The sequence below is a fragment of the Neoarius graeffei genome, chromosome 25 (genome assembly GCF_027579695.1).
Source record: "Neoarius graeffei isolate fNeoGra1 chromosome 25, fNeoGra1.pri, whole genome shotgun sequence".
Lineage (NCBI taxonomy): Eukaryota > Metazoa > Chordata > Actinopteri > Siluriformes > Ariidae > Neoarius > Neoarius graeffei.
This window is the reverse complement of record NC_083593.1, coordinates 16613709-16630331: the sequence shown is the minus strand read 5'-3', so window position 1 is coordinate 16630331 and position 16623 is coordinate 16613709. Positions and strand designations below refer to the sequence as shown.

General features: G+C 40.5%; 1 protein-coding gene across 1 annotated transcript; it reads right to left on the bottom strand.

Moving 5' to 3' along the window:
- Positions 1–3885: 3885 nt before the first annotated feature.
- lrrc32 (leucine rich repeat containing 32) lies at positions 3886–13482 on the bottom strand. The gene is made up of 4 exons (XM_060909618.1): positions 13453–13482; positions 13240–13256; positions 12265–12340; positions 3886–7424 (listed from the first exon to the last, which is right to left on the bottom strand). Exons 1-4 carry the CDS (start codon positions 13480–13482, stop codon positions 5655–5657), a joined length of 1893 nt encoding a protein of 630 aa, XP_060765601.1. The 3' UTR covers positions 3886–5654.
- Between the last annotated feature and the right edge of the window lie 3141 nt (positions 13483–16623).

Sequence of the window (16623 nt, the reverse complement as noted above, 5' to 3'; positions counted from 1 at the left end):
TTTATTCTGTTCAGGATTCGATCGGATCCGGAGCCTTCCCCATAATACTGAACACAAGATGAAAGAATACAACCCAGTTTGTAGGGCATTTTGGATCATCTCATCTCATCTCATTATCTCTAGCCGCTTTATCCTTCTACAGGGTCGCAGGCAAGCTGGAGCCTATCCCAGCTGACTACGGGCGAAAGGCGGGGTACACCCTGGACAAGTCGCCAGGTCATCACAGGGCTGACACATAGACACAGACAACCATTCACACTCACATTCACACCTATGGTCAATTTAGAGTCACCAGTCAACCTAACCTGCATGTCTTTGGACTGTGGGGGAAACCGGAGTACCCAGAGGAAACCCACGTGGACACGGGGAGAACATGCAAACTCCACACAGAAAGGCCCTCGCCGGCCACGGGGCTCGAACCCAGGACCTTCTTGCTGTGAGGCGACAGCGCTAACCACTACACCACCGTGCCACCAACGACAGACTTATGTGAAATAAAAAAATAACTAGCATAAATCATCTCAGAACTTTTTCCAGCCTCAGTGTGAAATTACAAAGTATAACAAGAGTCATCATGAAATGATGTATCCCCCCCGGCCCCCACATGAAACCCCACTCCAAATTTTCCTAAGTTGAATTGGTTGCCATGGAAATATGGGAATAAATAAAAATCACAGAAATCCCAAAAATGTCAAAAGGCACCACTCCTCTAGTCACTTAAGATAACTGTCAGGTTTCATGAAAAAAAAAAAATTCTTAATAGTTTTTGAGTTATGCTCCAGAAACTAAAATGTTTACAGACGGATGGACAGAGCGATAATTATATCCCCCCCGCATTATAAGCCGGGGGGATAAAAATTAAGTGAAAAACAATCAGAAACATTTAGTGGAAATAGGAAAAATAAAAAAAAGATACAATAACCTGCTTGCATAACTGTGCACACCCTTTACTAACTGGGGATGTGGCTGTATTCAGAATGAACTAATCACATTAAATGTCATGTATTATTATAGCTGTCATCAATGAAAATATTATGATTAACCCAAAATAAAGAGTAGTTGCTTCTGTAGGACTTTCATGACCTTGGCTTAATTGGCTTCATCTGACTGCTGAAGTCATCATCAACAAATGGAGAAAGTGGACCATGGTGACATTACCAAGGACAGGACATCACTCCAAAAGTTACAAAAGGACAAGACGAAAACTTACCAGGGAAGCTGCCAACAGCAACACTGAACCTACAGTGACATTTAAGAAGATGCAGGAATATCTGACAAGTACTGGTCACTCCACTGTGAGTTGGCCTAGTGGTTAGCATGTCTGCCTCTTGATCATGAGTTCTACTCGCAGTCGGGTCATACCAAAGACCATTGTAAAAATGGCACATACTGCTGTCTGGCAAGGCACACTGCAATACAGATGTGAGTGGGGAGTCAAACTCTCGTGGTTACCAGAGAACTAGCCCCTCACTGTAGCCCTAGCTATATAGGCGAGAGGCTGAGGGCTACGGAGATCAGCGCTGCCCAGTGTGCCCGATTGTATGGCACGGGAAAGAGGGAAGGAAGGACTGGTCACTCCCTGCGGGGGACAACAATCTGTCATATTCTTCACATGTCTGGATTATGCGGTAGAGTGGCTAGACATTGGTGCTAGACAAATGGTGCTAACTCTCCAAAAATCCATTTTAATTCCAGCTTGTAATGCGACCAAATAGGACAAACACTAAGGTGGATGAATACTTTTGCAAGGCACTGTACATCCAAATCAAGAAAGGATTGACTGAACTAAAATAAGATCGATGTTTTGGAATGGCCCAGCCAGAGTGCAGACCGGAATCCAACTAAAAATCTCTGGGGTGACCTGAAGTGAGCTGTAAACAGTTTGATGGCACTAGAAAGTTTTTGGAAGAAAGAGTAAGAAAATATTGCTAAGTCAAGATGCACCATTCTGATAGACTCTTACTCAAAAATACTGAGTGGTGTCATAAAATCAAAAGGTGCTTCAGTAAAGTATTAGTTTAGGGGTGTGCACATTTATGCAATGAGGTTATTGTAAGTTTGTGGTTGTTTTTGTATACCTTGCAGTTTGGCATTAAAAAGTGGTATTAAAAGACATTAAAAGTTCTGACATGATTTTCCTAGTTTCATTTTTTGTTCTTCACAAAAGCTTTGTGAAAATAGTTGAATGTTTTGTACTATTTTCAGTCTCATTTTGAAATTCTGTTTCGTTATTTTTTATTTTTTATTTTTTACCTGGCAATGATGGTGCAAATGTGGCCATATAGATGTTTCTCTGTCTAATGCCGTCCTTAACTGGTCACTGGACTGTTGCTGTATGGCATCCTCCAGGAAATGACACAATTGTGATTGAATCGTCGTCTGCAGGATGTTCAACATTTGAAGCATTTAATACCCAAACTCTGATACTTCTCCAGAACATTAACCTGAACTTGTTTTGATAGGTCCTTGGTCTTCTTGATGTTGTTTAAGTGTCTTCTCTTACAAACTTCTGCTGGTTCAGGTATTCATACTGAGATCACATGGCAATTTAATCCCACATTGGTGAACTCCAGTCAACTAATTATGTGACTGCTACTGACAATTTGGACTGTGAGTTGGCCTAGTGGTTAGCGTGCCTGCCTCTCAACTGGTAGATTGCGAGTTCTGCTTACGGTTGGGTCATACCAAAGACCATCATAAAAATGGTACCTACTACTGTCTGGCAAGGCACACTGCAATACAGATGTGAGTGGGGAAGTCAAACTCTTGCAGTTACCAGAGGACTAGCCCCCCACTGTAACTCTACCTGTATAGGCGAGAGGCTGAGGGCTATGGAAACAGAGATCGGCACCGCACCCATACGCCTTAAAGAATTGGTTAGTACTGGGACAGGAGTCTGCCTGGGAAGACCAGATTCTGGCGTGAGACGGACTTTGACTTTGATTGACAATTGGTCACATCAGAAGTAATTTAATGGTTTCACAGCAATGGGGGTGAATACTTATGCAATCAAGTTTTATGTTTTTTTAATTGCATATATCCCCAACATAAATATTACAGGATATTTTATGTATATCATATATAATCCAATTAACCTCATAATTAAACCCATTTTAGTTCCAGGTTGTAACAGTACAAAATACGGAATAGTTCAAAGGGATTTAAATTTGTATGCCCTCTGTGTACACACACACACACACACACACGCACGCACGCACGTAAACATGCACGCAAACACACGATTGTTTATCTTCAATCATTTACACTTAAGACAATGGACTATTTAAAAATGTTCTCTTCTTGTTTATGGTAATGAGGTTCTTATGTAATAACAGTAACAGACTAATTATGGGAAATATGCGTACTGGTGTTATTATGCATTTTGAGTTTATATCACTGTTTTTTCTTTGAATGGGCACCAAATAATTCCTTATATGTTTAACAGGTATTGAAATAATAATTATGCATGATGTATTTATTAACTGTTCTAAAATAATAATAATAATAATAATAATAATAATACTTGTAATATAACCCGTCTTAGACTCCACTGGCATTCTGGGTCAGGCCGATGGCACATAACAGGACCGGGTGTGAACATGACTCTATTTATACGTGCTGACCATTTTCCTCTCAAGCTGCTTCCTGTTTGGAGAAGCCTGATGGATATTGTCCTGCTGTCTTTCTGCCAGCCAGCTTTATATTAATACAAACACATCCCACACCAGCTAATTCCGTCCCTTACACACGCAAATGCATGTACAAACACAGAGGCCTTGAAAATATAGTGCTTTTTAAACACTAATTTTGGCACACCTACATTTGGTTATATTTAATTTTATATTTATAGTTCCACTAATAATCAGTGAGTTTTAACAGTGAAGCATTACAACATTCGAAACATACATATTTACATGTTTACATCTCATTGAAACATACAACATTTATGCAATACATCATTTATTTAACAAACAAAAGAAAAAAGGATGTTCATAAATACATTATTTATATATATATATATATATATGCGCTCATTTGCATTCTTCATACATTTTTTTTAAATTAGAATTCCTTCATAAAGCTTAAATATTTAGTGGAACGAAACAGGAGACTCAACAGAGCAGTGTAGGTTTGTGTATGTGATCACTGCTAGTTTCGGCTGGTGAAGATTGCGTAGGATGTTAAACAAGAAGTGGTAGTGACCATGAAATACATAAGAGGAAATATCTTATCATTACAGCGTCAACAATTGATGAAATGAACTTCTATTTATACCCAAAGAGATGACACGTTCAAACACACAGGGATTTCCTCCTGTCTATTTCAGTCTTGCCAGATCCTGGTATAGACAGCAAGTTTAAACAGCTTCCACCCTGCAATCTATTAATAAAATAAGCTGAATGGATACTGATGCGACCTTAAATCTGATACTCAGATACCTTGAAGGAATAGTATACATCCTTTAGATTTCTGAACATGTAAATAAAATGACTATATTCCATCAGCAAACAGCTACATTTTGGCTAAGTAACAAAAACATCTTATTCGGATTTAGAGTTGTGAAGACCATAACAGGAAAGGTAACTGTGGCAGCCCTAAAGCTGTGAAAACATGCTGCAGGTGTCCGGACAGCAACACTTCCTCTGTTGTGGCTCACACAAATCATATCTCACACACACCCACACTTCACATGGTCTTGTCCCATGACTCCCGTGCCACTACCCTTCAAATCATACCAGAGGGGCATTTTACAAGGCTGGATTTCCTTGTTAGGAAGTCAACTTAATGTGTTAAGTTTATAAGTTCACTAAAGTCATCAATGCCACTAGCCTTAAAGATGATGGCAGAGGTTAGCTGGTTAACATACACTAACTCCAATCAATTCAATCGTGAGTGGCATGGATCTTATTTGGCTGTACCCCTACTGAACTGTAGTAGTAGGTGCATCCTTTATAGTGTTTGATGGGTTTGGTTATGCTTAAGTACAGTATTAAGTACATTGCATTTCACACGTCTTTCATATTTATATATCACAGTCTTTAAAGTGCAAAATAATAGTTGTTAGACAACCCTGGGGAAATGTAGTGACCATCCAAAATTACAGTACTGCCATTAAAATAAGGACGTCTTCAATAGGTCTACAAACCAAAGTCACACTCAGTAATGATGATCCTTCATATCGCCACTGTCTGTCATTGTTACATTAAGTAAGCGTGATGGTTTCTTGCTTAATTTGTGCTGATCTTCATGCTCCTTCCCCTATATAGACACTGTCTTGAGGCAATTAGCTTGGGCTTATGTGTCTGGTCAAATTTGTTTTTCTGTTTTGCTGTAACATTGCACATTTCTGCTTACAGCCTTAGTATAGTGTATAGTGTTTCAACCTGGTAAAACCATTTTAGCCATTTCCCCATCACACATATAACATATTTTCAGTACCTCACTGTGGAGGGCCTTTCTGCTGAACTCATGTGATACCAGTCACATTTTTACCAGTCCATGCTTCCATGTAAGGTCTTGCTTCTCAGTCTTTATAATTAAGCTATTCTACCTGATGGAGGTGAACTGTTTAAGTCATGCAGATGAAGGGTTTTGTCTTGTAGGTCAATACTTGACCTCTGATAAACATACTTTTCTTCTTCTTCTAGAATATTTTAAGCCTTGTAACTGTTGCCGAATCTATAACTTCTTGAATGGCACAACTTTATGGCCACCAGCAAAACAATTGTCAGCCCCAAAACCAGTACAGCAATCATGGCAATTACAAGCACTTTGCTGTTCAGAGTTTCACAGTGTTCAGGTTTCACATCTCTGAGGCTGACTTCCCCATACCCAACATCCCTTGTGTACTGGCACATGGCATTGTCAATGTCTATATGGGCTTGCTGCACCAAGCTGATCAGATGCATGTTTTCACAACAAAAGAGTGGATTTGAAGCAAGATACAGAGTTTTGAGAGTCTTCTCAAGTGCCATTACTGTGGAAGCATCTAGAACCTGGACTTTATTGTTCTGCAGATTCAGAACCTCAATGGCAGAATCTCTGTTGCCCAGAAACAGGCCTTCTAACTGGTTATTGGGTAAATCCAGCACCTTCAAGCTGCGTAGGGCTGAGAGGCTGATGTTAAGCTTTCCAAGCTGGTTTCCTGTCAAGTACAGATGGGCAAGGGATCTCTCTAAGCCTGAGAAGGCCTGTTCACTGATTTTCATGTTAGGATTCAGAGACAGGTCCAGGATGAGCAATGGGCTTCCCTGGAAAGCATATGCAGGCAAGGAAGTCAGTTTATTCTCAGATATGTAAACGTATCGCAGGGTAGGGATAGAGAAGAGAGAGACACAGCCACTGGTTTGGTTTTGACGTGGACCACAGATGCTCAGCTCATTAAACTGAAGATGCAGGTTGGTGATCCTGGGTAGATGAAAGAGTTCAGAGTCCACGATCTTGAGAATGTTGCCTTGCAGGTAGAGTGTCTCCAGTGCGTAAAGTGTGTTTTCCTTAAAGGTCAGGTTCTGCAGGTTGTTGAAGCTCAGGTCGAGGGTCTTCAGTGCTTTCAGAGGACTCTCACTGTCCACCATGAAGTTATCCAGACAGTTATTGCTGATGTTCAGGGTCTCCAGAGCCACCAAGCTGGAGAAGAAATCAGGAGGCACAGCCTTGAGCTGGTTATAGCTTAGGTCTAAGTACAGAAGGCTTGGAAGAATTTGGTGGGTTTTGCTGCTTTGGAGTGGAGAAAGGGTCAATTCTTCTATGTCCCTCAGATACTGAAGCTCATCCTCTGGACCGGTGCTGTTCAAGCTATGCAGCTGGTTCCGTGAAAGGTCTAAATAGATGATCTTGTTCCTCCTTGGCAGGACAGGAAAGTAGTGCATCTTATTCTCCCTCAGGTCCAGATAGAGCAACTCAAATTCTTGGTCCGAATCAATGCTCTGGAAGGAGGTCATGCTATTTTTGCTTAGGTTTAATGATCTGAGCTGGAAAAGGTTAAAGTCAGTAATGCATGAGATTGAATTCACTGATAAATCCAGCTCGGTGAGATTTAGCAGAGAATCAAATGCGCCCTCCTCGATCTCTAGAATGACATTGTTATGTAAATCAATGTTTCTTAGGGACAGGGAACCACTGAATGTACCATTACCTATTTTTGTTATGCTGTTTTCATTTAAAGAGAGGTTGGTAAGAGCAGGAGCATTTCTCAGAAGGTAGTCAATCATGTCTGTATAAAGTCCATTTCCAGACAGGTCAAGATTCTGGAAGGTAGAGAGTGGCCCCACATGCTTTTTCAGAACTGCATCCAGGTGGGTCATGTTCTTGAGATCTGACTGGATAAACTGGAGGAGTTTGCGGGACAGATTGAGTGTATGGCTGCCAGGGATTACATTGAGTGGTACACGGCTCTGATTGCTGGAGTCATCTTCACTCTGGAGCTATGGAGGAAAACAAAGAAAGATCCAATTTAACTCTCATATTCCCAAGTTCCAGAGACGTTAAGAAGTCAGAAACTGATAAATCCTTTAGTCATAGCACTTTTGCAATATCTGTCACCAAAATTTCCACTCTAATGGTGCATGAATCATAAGTCTTCATGTCATGTGTCATGCTCCATTGGCAATTTTCTCAGGAACATCTTTCAACCACTCACACATCAGCATATGTATAATAACTGTCACCATACACAAGAGGTTTCTTTTGACACAAGCATTTAAACATATTTATAGCTTTGGTACTGGCATTCAAGGACACAAATATTTTTCCCAGTCGAGGCCTATCTGTGACATCAAGCAATTATCCCTTTCCTGCAATCCTGAAACATGTATGAGCAATGAAAGGATGCAGGCACTGTTTTACAATCTTTCCACCAGCTCCTTCCCATTAGCCTTATGCTGTGTCATACACATTGGGGAATACTTGTGTCCTCTCACATAGCTCAAGGTGATTTCCTACAATCATGAAGGCCAGTAAACGTTTGTCTCTCCTTTTCCTAACATAAAAACCTAATCCTGAGAAACTTATTTATCCTGGTTAGGGTGGAATCCGAGTCTATCCCAGGAACACTACGACAACCCTTACAAAAAAGAAGTTTATCCAAGTGTGCTTCTAGTATACTTATTTTAAACTAAAAATAAGAGAGTATACTTTCAGTTTACTTTTTATTTACTTATCAGAGATATACTTAATAAAGTTATACATACTGTAAGTATACTTGGCTTATACTGAAAAGCATATTGAAAAGTCTAAGTATATTAAGCTTATACTTAAACTTTTGATCAAGATATACTTAACAAAAGTGTAATAAAGTATTAAAATATTTGTGCCTTATGGTTAAGTGTACTTGCCCTGTAGTTGTGCTTCAGCATTGTTGACTGTTAGGTATGTTTGTGGTTCCATATAAGTTTTTTTTTTTTTTAATTTCTCCTGAGTGGGAAAATTAATTTTTTTTAATTATTTCTTTTTCTTTAGAGCTTTAGTTGTCATTGCCATGTTTTTATACTTTGGCATTTAATACAATGTTGCTTTAAAGTTTGATTTTTAAAGAAAATGAATATGTTCTTAATCCTGAGTATTTGTTGTTATTTTGTGAATTCCTACCTTTAAAACTTCATTGTAACTTAAGGTACAAAACACTTAAGTTGTCTACTGGTAGTGTGCATGAGGTAAGGGTTCGTGCTAGAAAACTAATAGTATACCTAGAAGGGTAACTGCAGTATACTTCAAAACTAAAAAGTGGACTAGATGTATATAACCAGTAACTAATAGTATATTTCCAATATGCTGCAAAGTATCATTTTATAAACTAAAAAGTGGACTAGAAGTGTGTAACGAGTAAACCAATAGTATATTTCCAGTATACTACAAAGTATACTTTAGTAAACTAAAAAGTGGTCTAGAATACGGGCAATTGCTCTAAGACAACGAGGGAGGCTCAGCCTCCTCTAAAAATGACGAACATCGTGTAGGATGAATCGCACTAGGCTTATGTTATAGCCGACCTTATAACATTGCTATTTCAGATCCAGAATCATAGAAATATATGTGCTCAACCCAACTACAGTGCGAAATCATTCCGTTATAACTTTAATGTGTGTGTGAGTTTTTCCCCCTCGTGACAGCGCAATGCAGCCCAGCCTCAGTGGACTTCAATGGCATTTGGGAGCTCTGCGCTTTTCAATATCAAAATGCAAGTCGGTTATTGGACAAATACTGCGAAAACGCCCGCCCACGGACTCCCAGTCTCGGTGGACTTCAATGGCATTTGGGAGCGATTGCGCTTTTCAATCTCAAAATGCAAGATGATTATTGGACAAATACTGCAAAAATGCCCGCCTACGGACTCCGAGCCTCACATGGGAGGGACATGGCAAAGCTTTCCGCGAGGAGACTGGTGATTGGTGAAAGTGGCCGGATATTTTCTTTGATTGACAGCTTGTTTCAAATATAGACAGGCAGCGGTGAATTTCAGTTCAGTCCCATGCGGATTCGCAAGTGCTGTGGTGTATTGTAAGAGATCAGCTTACATTTCGATTTCATTCATTACATACGGTTTCTACCAGCTTTTTTAGTTTGTATATATTTTCATTGTAAATAAAGTGTAAATATAGTGTTGTCAAGTTTGCTATCTTAGTTCCAGAAATTTCGTTTATTTGAGTGACTGAACTTGAACTTGAGGGGGCTAGTCAGCTAGCAAGAAAGCTGCTCACGGATGCCAAGCATTGTTGATTTAATTTTGGCGAAGCCATTTGCCAGTCTTCCTTTCGAGGAAAAAATTAAAATTAAAGAGCAGGGTAGACCAACGCCTCAAATTGACTTGGTGAAAAAGGTAGGGAATAATACTCGTTCCTTTCAGCTCTCCTGGTATGAGAAAGTGAATTGGCTAACAGCAAGTGACCCACATCAACAACAGTAAATAGGCTACTTTAGTAATATGTCATGGATGGACCAAAAATATAGAATCTATTTAAAATGTTTATGCTGAGTATATTATATTGGAATATATATTTTTCTGGATATGAATTAAACACAGCTACAATTTGTAAAACATTTTTAAACAAAAACACAGCCAAGAACATTTCACACTACAGACCTGGATTAAAAGTGAAGGGTTATCAAAATTGTCAATAAAACATTTCTCAGTCAAAATAAGTAAAATATAGGGAAAGTGTCATTGAATGAAATGTGTGGCACCCAGCTCTATGTTTGGCTCCCCAAGTTCAGTGCTTGTGCCTATTCCAGAACACTCTGCTGTTACTGCTGAGGTTCCTGACAAAGAGCTGCTTTCAATAATGATCAATTTTTAAACATGCCACAATTTTAAAATATAAAATGTTAAAATATACCCCCCCCCCCCCAACACCACCATCATGTATATTGGACAGTAGGCTAATGGGCCAAAAGAACCTGTTATTTCACAGTTTGTGACCCTGCCAACAATCAGCCAGATCAGAGGCAAGAGTATGGGCAAAATTGATGTGTTTTTTCTTTTAAAATCTGGAAATATGGTAACCGACCAGCCTCCCCTGTTTGAAAGACTACCAGCTGCCACTGGTCTAGAAGTATAAAACAAGTAAACTCATAGTATATTTCCAGTATGCTTTTGTAAACTGAAGTGTGGACTACAAGTATAAAACTAGTAAACTATGAGTATGTAAGTTTACTTGTGGTCTACTTGCAGTACAAAATAAAAAATACTAGTTGTATACTCAAAGTTTACTTCTCTTAGACTTAAAGTATATTTTCTATAAACTAAAAGTGGGCCAATTTAGTCCCGAGAACTATTAGATTAGTTTACTTACAAGTATGGTACATTGATATCAGTATACTTGGTACACAAAAGTATACCTAAGGAAATATACTTTAACTTTACTTAAGTCTAGTTAATAAAATGAACTTGAAGTATACTTCTTTTTGATAAGGGAAGACAGAGGTACAGTAGCCAGTCTACCTGCTCGCTCAAACCCTGGCACCGTAAGGAAGCAACTCTACATGCTGTGCCAGTGTTTTAATCCTGAGCTCGGTTTACTGTATGTAGGAAGTTTAGTATGTTTTTTCCTGTCTCTGGGGGGATTTTTCTGTGTACTCTAGTTTCCTTCCAAATCCCAAAACCTTGCAGGTGGCTACCATCCACCATGCACCTCCCCAGGATAAAACAGGCACTGAATAGGGATACAGTATGCTCATCTAAAGCAATAACTTTTGCACAGTCAGATTTTCCCTTCCTGTTTGTATACCATTCACACACATTTCCATCTTACTTCCTTTTTTTTTTTTTTAGCTCAGTTGGGTTAAGGCCGGGTGACTGAGAGGCCATGCCATTAAAGATGACATTTCTCTTGAAGGAAGCTTTAAGGTATTTTTCAGGTTGTTGAAAAATGAAAAACAAAAACGGCAAAAAGGCAAGTCCCTAAACATTTGACAGTATCATTTAAAAAAAAAAAAATTTAAAGCTCTATCTACACACCTCCCAAGATCTAAGAACTAAAACTATTTATTAAAAAATATTAAAAACCATGCAGGTTAAATTAAAGGTTAAATTAAAACATAACCTCATGACCTCACGAAGCCATTATTAATGAGGGCAATGCATATAGTCATAAATAAAATATGTGATCCATAGCAACTGACATGAACATGATTCATTTATTGCTTTCAATCAGGATCTTAATTAAATGAACAAATACGTTAAATCCAGTTTTTCTTTTCAGTTGGTGTTTGATTATTATAAGCATTTTAGTTCAGAACAAGTGTCCTGTCAATTGTTATTTAAATCTGTCGAATGAACTCTGATCTCATCTCATCTCATTATCTCTAGCCGCTTTATCCTGTTCTACAGGGTCGCAGGCAAGCTGGAGCCTATCCCAGCTGACTACGGGCGAAAGGCGGGGTACACCCTGGACAAGTCGCCAGGTCATCACAGGGCTGACACATAGACACAGATAACCATTCACACTCACATTCACACCTACGGTCAATTTAGAGTCACCAGTTAACCTAACCTGCATGTCTTTGGACTGTGGGGGAAACCAGAGCACCCGGAGGAAACCCACACGGACACGAGGAGAACATGCAAACTCCACACAGAAAGGCCCTCGCCAGCCGACCACGGGACTCGAACCCGGACCTTCTTGCTGTGAGGCGACAGCGCTAACCACTACATCACCGTGCCGCCCCCGAATGAACTCTAATGAACTAATTTTAGACAAATTCTACAAAGGATTCAGAGACTGAATGAGTCTATTTGCAGAGTTACGAGATGCTCAGAATGTCACATACCTCTTGGCTGAGTGAGAGCTGTAGTGAGAGTAAATTCACAATGAAGAAGCGGAACCACACCTGGGTGCTCATCATGCTGCAGAGATAAAGAGCGGACAGTTTTAGCACACGCATCTACACACACAGAGGAACAGACAGTCTAGCAGTGTGAACAATCTATAGGGAAGTGTGCGCCAGTCGTAATATCCATGACTATTACTACTACTACTACAGACTGCCCCCCCCCCCCCCCCCCACACACACACACACACACACTGTAAGTGATCTCTATTTTGAAACTGATGCTATCAGATCTCTGTTATGACGGATGGGAGTTGAAATGGAGGATAACCCTTAACTTATTCCGTTTTCAAAGAAATCTGTCTGACAAACATGATATGACAGAAGAGAACTCTGCAGGAAAAAATAACAACAACATTTATGTTGTTTCAGTTCTTGTATTCATAATATCATGTCTGACGCAAGAGGAAGCACCCACATGTCATACAAAAGTTGAAAGTTTAGTCATCGCTGAGGGAGGACTTTTGGGAAGGGGGGGGGGCATAAGTTCATGGCATTTTAAACACTAAATGTATATTAATTGTGAGCTCTTTTTTTAGGACTTTACATCACTCATGCTGACAGCATGAATCAGACATTTACATACATCCACACACTGAAAATCCTGACTTCTCAAAAAATCAGTTTCGGACAGATGGCCTGATACAGACAGAATGAGAGGATAATCATCTAACTTCCTGTACAGTTTTTCAGGATACTGTTCCAGCTGTGTTACTCAGTTATAACATGTTTATTGTGTAGATTAAAAAAAAAAAAAAAAGAGGCATCACTCAGACCCTGGGTCCTGTTTTTTTTCTTTTTTTTAAAAAATTGTATTTATTGATTTTTTTTTTAGTATCCAATCTGGTTACAGCAGGGTGCAGAGAGAGAGAGAGAGAGAGAGAGAGAGAGGTTGTCCTTGAGCAGTAATCTTACCTTAGAAGCGACTGCACCTACGCTGCTATCTCTTGAAGAAGGTGTCACTCATACTTATGCTCATGCTGCCTGCAGCTTCTCAGTTCAGCACTGACACAGTGCAGCTGGTCCATTCCCTGTTCTTTCCTCTCCCCTCCCTTCTCTCTCGCTCTTTCCCTCCCTCTCTCTCTCTCTCTCTCTCTCTCTCTCTCTCTCTGTCTTTCACTCTCTCACTTGCAGACATCCTGTGAGAATATCCTGCATTATTGTTATGCCCCTACTTTCCTTCTTTGGTCTTACCTTTTATGGAATTGAGCTCTCTCTCTCTCTCTCTCTCTCTCACACACACACACACACACACACACACAAGGAGAGATAGACTGTATCCAAAGTGAAAAACTGCAGCTGGCCTCTGAGAATGAATTCCTTTAAGGAATGATATGAAGGGTTTTTCACTGCTCCGCATGTCAAGCCCCTAATTAACTGCTATTGTTTTAGGTGAAAGGTAAAATATGTACTTACTGTGGCTTGGACAGCACTTCCATGAACAGTTTTTCATTTAAAGAAGGTCCATCTCATGTAAAAGAAAAGAGAGCATGAGCAGACAGTGATGGGCAGGCAGTATATAAGGACAGCCTGCATCCAAATATAGGCAGCTGTGAGGGATTTCCCTTGTTTAGGAGGCCTGATCATTAGAGGGTTAGGAGCACTAAGTGTACTTTCTTTTTGCTTTTTTTTTCTTATCATATGTTGTAAACTGTCTGTAACCTTGATTTTACTAAGTTATTTTAGAACATGTGTGGACGAACTGGAAGGATAACGTCTCATCTCCTCATCTCATCTCATCTCATCTCATTATCTCTAGCCGCTTTATCCTGTTCTACAGGGTCGCAGGCAAGCTGGAGCCTATCCCAGCTGACTACGGGCGAAAGGCGGGGTACACCCTGGACAAGTCGCCAGGTCATCACAGGGCTGACACATAGACACAGACAACCATTCACACTCACATTCACACCTACGGTCAATTTAGAGTCACCAGTTAACCTAACCTGCATGTCTTTGGACTGTGGGGGAAACCGGAGCACCCGGAGGAAACCCACGCGGACACGGGGAGAACATGCAAACTCCACACAGAAAGGCCCTCGCCGGCCACGGGGCTCAAACCCGGACCTTCTTGCTGTGAGGCGACAGCGCTAACCACTACACCACCGTGCCGCCTGGAAGGATAACGTGTAAATATAAAATATAATAACAAATGAAGAATTATTATTATTATTATTATTATTATTAAGAAAAAAAGAAGAAGCATTTCCTATTTAATAACCACTGGACATTTATTGACCAGGAGCAGAGAAGACTCTGCAGGTAAGACTTGCTCACAGAAAGTAGAGTAACAGCTCCCTCTAATGGTTATCTGTGCAAATTTCTCATATGGTCAAGCCCATCTATCCATTATCCATCCATCCATTGTCTATAACCACTTATCCTGTGCAGGGTCGCAGGCAAGCTGGAGTCTATCCCAGCTGACTATGGGCGAGAGGCGGGGTACACCCTGGACAAGTCGCCAGGTCATCACAGGGCTGACACATAGAGACAAACAACCATTCACACTCACATTCACACCTACGGTCAATTTAGGCCAAGTTTACATTAGACCGTATCTGTCTCGTTTTCTTCGCGGATGCACTGTCCGTTTACATTAAAACGCCTGGAAACGCCGGGAAACGTGAATCCGCCAGGGTCCATGTATTCAATCCAGATCGTGTCTGGTCCGGTGCTGTGTAAACATTGAGAATACGTGGATACGCTGTGCTGAGCTCTAGCTGGCATCGTCATTGGACAACGTCACTGTGACATCCACCTTCCTGATTCGCTGGCGTTGGTCATGTGACGCGACTGCTGAAAAACGGCGCGGACTTCCGCCTTGTATCACCTTTCATTAAAGAGTATAAAAGTATGAAAATACTGCAAATACTGATGCAAATACTGCCCATTGTGTAGTTATGATTATCTTTAGGCTTGCCATCCTTCCACTTGCAAGTGGTAAGTGACGCGCATGCCCGATATGCACTGGGATCACACACACAGCGGCTCAGTCCCGAATCACTGCTCGTGCGCTTCACTCGCGCGCTCTGTGAGCTGCGCAGGGCCGGAGTGCGCACCCTCCAGAGGGCACTCGCTGTTCAGGGCAGAGTGATTTGGAGCGCAGGATGCCTGCGGAACCGAGCGTATCCGTGTATTGGCGTTGCTGTGTGCACGCGAATCGTGTATTGGCGTTGCTGTGTGCACGCTAATCGTTTTAAAAACATTAATATGATGATCTGCTGATACGGTCTAATGTAAACCCCACCTTAGAGCCACCAATTAGCCTAACCTGCATGTCTTTGGACTGTGGAGGAAACCGGAGCACCCAGAGGAAACCCACACAGACATGGGGAAAACATGCAAACTCCACACAGAAAGGCCCCCCGTCAGCCACTGGGCTCGAAGCCATGACCTTCTTGCTGTGAGGCGACAGTGCTAACCACTGCACCACCGTGCCGCCTTGGTCAAGCCCCTAATCTATTATTTCTCCCTGTTGCTTGGGCAAGATATGAAGAGTACATGTTTTATATAACAATTGGAATAAAAGGTACGCTTGGATATACAGTGATTTAAGACTTTCCTTAGATGAGAGGAAGAGATGCAGAAGGAAATTACAGGAATACATGACCAATAAGAATGCACCAAGTTTTATATTTTTATAAATTAATGTTGTTTATGCCCGATGACTGACTGGCATTGCATCCAGGGTCTATTCCCACCTCTCAGACAATGTTTTCAAGATAAACTCTGGATTTATCATTACCAATCAGGATCATGGTCCACAGTACCGGTCAAAAGTTTGGACACCCCTACTTATTCATAGGTTTTTCTGTATTGTGACTATTTCCTACATTGTATCCCAATACTGAAGACATCAGAACTATGAAATCACACATGGAATTGTGTGGTAAACAAAAACAGTGTTAAAAACAAAATATATTTCATATTTTAGTTTCTTCAAAGTAGCCACCGTTTACCTTGATGACGCTTTGCACACTATTGGCATTATCTGAACTAACTTCATGAGGTAGTCACCTGGAATGCTTTTCAATTAACAGGAGTGCCTCATCAAGAGTTAATAAGTGCTTTCTTAATGCATTTGAGATCAAATAGTAAATAATAAAAAAACAGTAAATAGCCCTATTGCACAACTGTAGTAATCCATATTATGTCAAGAACCGCTCAACTAACTAAAGAGAAACAACATCCATCATTACTTTAAGACATGAAGTCTCAGTGTAGCACTGAGTTGGCTATAAGCCATGTATGATGAGATTGAGTGGAATAATTGTTTGATTCTATCCACATTCACTGGATTTT